Source organism: Notothenia coriiceps, unplaced genomic scaffold (genome assembly GCF_000735185.1).
Source record: "Notothenia coriiceps isolate Sejong01 unplaced genomic scaffold, NC01 NC01_scaffold00033347, whole genome shotgun sequence".
Taxonomy (NCBI): domain Eukaryota; kingdom Metazoa; phylum Chordata; class Actinopteri; order Perciformes; family Nototheniidae; genus Notothenia; species Notothenia coriiceps.
The window spans coordinates 1-4,849 of NW_011366048.1; the positions used below are offsets into that span (position 1 = coordinate 1).

Here is a 4,849-nt window from a genome sequence, read left to right on the forward strand (position 1 = left end):
GAGAGCTCTTTAAAGTAGAGACACTACATACTGATATACACCTGAACATCAGCAGGAGAGGACTCTTTAAAGTAGAGACACTACATACTGATATACACCTGAACATCAGCAGGAGAGGACTCTTTAAAGTAGGGGAATCAGGGGTTAACATTGAACTGGTTGGATTTAGAAAGTGTCTGAGTCTCTCTCAGTTTTATCTCTGAATGAACAGAGAGGCGTTTCGTCTCTGCAGGATTCCACGATGGTCTCCGGGGGCGTCATTGTTTTTCCTCCCTATGTTGTGAACATTATAATTATCTGTTGTTTCCCAGAGGAAGCTTGGTGAGTTGTTTTCCTCTGGGATCTGTAACCATGCGTCACAAATCATAAACGCATCACATGAACTCAAATCATCTGGGCACTAATTACCCTAAAGTATAAATAAAGAAAGATGGGGTAATCTCCCACTATATGATATTATTGGTTCTAGAGTAATCCTGTTTATTAGACGGTGTGCAGATACTTCCCTGCTTCCTTTGACGTGAACAAAAAGACTCGGATGTTGTTCTGAACCTCTGTAAATTGTTTTATGTGTTGGTGTCCGGAGGCGTTACTGAGTGTGAAATATGTTTTCTGTTTTTCACACATCACATTCCTTGAAAAGGTTTATGATGTGGTTTCGAGCAGACACTATAAAAACTGAATGTCTAAACTGAAGCAGACTCAGGGAGGACGAGGAGAGGAGGGAGAACTGGTTTATTATAGTGATATTATTAATGATAAAGTGATGGGAAACATGGAGTTCCTGCTGGAGCTGATGGTGCTTCTGGTTCTGATGACCACAGCTGCTTCTGGACTGAGAGCAGACGACTTCACTGGAGCCGTGGTGAGAGCACTCTGGAACGAGAGGCGGACATTTGAATTTAATGAGACTCAAAAAACACAGGTTTCGGTTCAATATTTATTGGAAGCAAAGCTTAGCTGGCAGCTATTCTCTCAAATTCAAATAGCTTTATTACAAAATGAACTTTGATTGCTAAACAATTAGATATTCTTGATTATTATTATTATGTTTTAGATGTTGGGGTAGTGGGATGTGGTAATACACATTATTACTAATCCTGTTTTTGTTTTTTAAGTAACTTCTTTAAGGATAATTATTCAACAAATAAAGATTTACTTAAATGACAATGTTTAATGCCAGACTTGAAGTATTTTCTATTCAACCAAATGCTTTTCCACCACTTTAATTCTCATAGTTGTGTTTCTTCAGGTGTATTTAAAGAAGTACGGCTACCTGAACGCCCTGCTGCCCAGCCCTCCGCCTCGGGACATGAAGGCCGCCCTGAGGTGATTTGAACTCTCTTAATGGTAGTTTGCATGTTTGATTGTTTAAACGAAACGTCTGTGTGTGTCAGAGTGTTTCAGAAAGCCACTCAGCTGCAGGTCTCAGGCAGAGTGGACGCAGCGACGATGAGGATGATGAGGAAACCTCGCTGTGGAGAGGAAGATTCCTTCAGGTTCCACAGATACAGAGTCCTGGGTAACAACTCATCTCACTATCGAGTTAAAGCAGAATTACACTTTTAATCAACGGTGGAGAGTAACATTTTGACTTTGTGGGATACCTGAGTGTATTCATGTCATGATACTTCATTGTACTCCGCAAAGACACAGTAACTGACCACAAAGACACACAGAATGACCACAAAGACACAGAATGACCACAAAGAAACACAAGATTACCAGAAATAGACACAAAGAAACACAAAATGACCAACGTTAGATCATTCAAATCATTTTGTTGCATAAATATCTTAAAATGCTGCTTTCAGACTCAAATCTGCTGCTTTCCACTGTTTCATATAACATTTGAGTACATTTGGGTTTTGTTATTAAATAACCATCATGTCTGTGAGACAGTTTGAATGGACTTTGTATCAAACATTATCTACATGTTTTAAAGTAATGTTTAAATATAACATTAGCACAAATCTCATGGTAACTTTTGAAGGAGTTTTGGAGAAATCTGCCGACACAAATAGAGAAAGTTAGGAAAATAAGCACTACATTTTCATTTTGGGACATTTTGCACGTAGTATAAAGGATAAAGTATAAAGTTGGTAGGATACTTGAGTAAATGTACTTCATTACATTCCAGCACTGATGGTACTTTGATGCTTATACCTTTGTACTTTGAATGGCATACTTGAACTTCTAACAGAGTATTTCTTTACTACTTATAGTGAAATATCTAAGTACTACATCCGTGTAAACATGTGTCAAACGTCCCTGTTAGAAACTCTCCCTCGTCCCCGGCTTGATCTTGAACCTCAGGATCCATGTATCTGTGATCCTCTCCAGAATGGAAGTAGTCATCACATACAGAGCATCAACTAGTTCCTGAACAGTGTCCTTCACATGCTGATATCCAAGAGAGGGAGTTCCACAGTCACAAGATGGAGGAATAGAAAGCAGTATTCAATGTTTACTTCAGATTAGCTCCACGTCAGAAATGATCATGCTTGTCATATGTCTCTCTCCATAGAGGCTGAATCATCATGTTAATCACATAGCTATCATATGCCTCAAACAGTCCTGATGCTCTTCTAGGTAATCACACATCCTGTCATGTTCACAGCTACAGTTGGGATACCTTTGATATCATGTTACTCTCATGTTGGAGGAGGACATTCAGTGTCTTCCCCTTGTTGTCTCCTGGTTGCAGGACACTGGCGTAAGAAGATGCTGACGTACCGGATCTTAAACTTCACCCCGGACCTCGGGCAGGGGAAGACTCGGCAGGCGATCAGCGCTGCGTTCAGGTACTGGAGCGACGTCTCCCCGCTGAAGTTCAGAGAGACGCAGACAGGAAGAGCTGACATCAAGATCTCCTTCCACCGGAAAGACAAGAGCTGCCCCGTGCCCTTCGACGGGAGAGGTACTACACACGGTCTTTAAGTCAACTGTGGCGTTTAAAACGTGGACCCTGTCTGTTCGTGTTGTGGTGGGACTTATGAGGACTTGAAATGTGTCCCATTGAGTGAGAGTGTCCACAGAATTACCACAAATAGACAATGAGAAAAAGAATACTCAAAATGACCACGAAGAGACACAGATTAACTACGAAGAGAAACGAAATGACTACAAAGAGACAGATATTACAAGACCCACAAAATGACAGAAAATATAAAAATGACTTAAAAGAGGCTCAAAATGGATGAAGAGAATGAAATGTCAAAAAAGACACAAAGTGACTTCAAAGCGAAACCAATAAACTACAAGAGAGACCAAATACATGTATTCCAAATGGCTGCAAAGCAAAATGACAAAAGAGACACAAAAAAAGATACGAAAATTCAATGATTTCAAAGAGACACAACACAAATACTAAAAGACATAAATGCCTTCAGAGAAATAAACAAACTACAAACGCGAACAAACATGTCTAACAGGCTCCAGGTTGTAAAATATCAAAGTAATCTTTAAAATATTTCCCCTCCCTGATGCGTTGTGTTGTTTCCACGACTTCTTTCGACCCGTTTTGTTTCCAGGTCAAGTCCTGGCCCACGCCGACGCCCCCGAGTCGGGCAAGGTTCACTTCGACAGCGACGAGGTTTGGACGGAGGGCAAGAGCTCGGGGTCCAACCTGAGGATCGTGGCCGCCCATGAGGTCGGCCACGCTCTGGGTCTGGGTCACTCGCAGCACTACAGCGCTGTGATGGGCCCGGTCTACAGCGGGTACCGGGCCCACTTCAAACTGCACCCCGACGACATCCAGGGCATCCAGGCTCTGTACGGTAATATCCAAAATAAGAAGTGTTTTTCATAATTTCTTTTGCAGAGTTTTTTTTATACAGATTTCATTTTTAAACATAAATAATATCCACATTTCTTATTTTTTCACTTAATTTTTTCAATGAACTTACATTACATCACACCTCCACTGACTTCTCTCTACTGGCTTCCCTCCACTGGCTTCCTGTCCATTTTAGAGTTCATTTTAAGATTATATTGTTTTTAAATCTCTAAATGGGCTGGCCCCTCAGTACATCTCCGACCTCCTACAGGTGTACACCCCCTCAAGGGCTTTGAGGTTGGCTGATCAGCTGCGGCTGGTAGTCCCTAAAACAAAGAGAAAGACCAGGGGAGACCGAGCCTTCTCAGCGGTAGCCCCCAGGCTCTGGAACGACCTGCCCCCCCCCCTTATGTCAAATTGTCGCCCACTCTTCAAGCTTTTAAGTCCCGCCTAAAGACCCACCTCTTTTCCCTCGCTTTCGAGTCAGTCTGAGCCAGGACCGTCCCTCCCTACTGGCTGATCATGCAGACTGCATGGGGCCTCATGTTGGCCAGGGACGGCCCTGCTCTGAGCTATGCACTACTTATTTTATGCTTTTATTGTCTGTCCATAGCCTTTATGTGCCTTGTATCTATTCTTATGTGTGCCTTTTATCTATTGTTGTTATATTATATTTTATTATAATGTTATGTTTGTTGTGAAGCACTTTGGCAAACCCTCTGTTTTTAAAATGTGCTATAGAAATAAAGTGGATTGGATTGGATGACTCGTTTTTCAACATAATATAACTTTTTATATATTTTTGACCTACCCTTTATTTTTTATGACATTTCTGACATTATATATACTTGAACTTGTTTTTATACATTTTAACATACTGTATTATGACTTTTATGAACTTTTCAACATACTATACAATGACTTTTGATACATTTTGACAAACTATTTTATATATAATTTTCTGACACTGACTTTTTTTATCGCTATAGGCAAGGCAAGGCAAGTTTATTTATATAGCACCTTTCAACACAAGGCAATTCAAAGTGCTTTACAAAAATAAAAGACATTAGA

The 4,849-nt window shown here is 40.7% G+C and overlaps 1 protein-coding gene across 1 annotated transcript; it reads left to right on the forward strand.

Moving 5' to 3' along the window:
• Positions 1 to 710: 710 nt before the first annotated feature.
• On the forward strand, positions 711 to 3,779 carry LOC104961466 (matrix metalloproteinase-19-like; the record flags this gene model as incomplete). The annotated part of the gene is made up of 5 exons (XM_010789761.1): positions 711 to 865; positions 1,253 to 1,329; positions 1,398 to 1,522; positions 2,708 to 2,920; positions 3,534 to 3,779. Coding segments are annotated over exons 1-5 (760 nt in total), but the record flags the coding sequence as incomplete, so codon positions are not given.
• Positions 3,780 to 4,849: the final 1,070 nt, after the last annotated feature.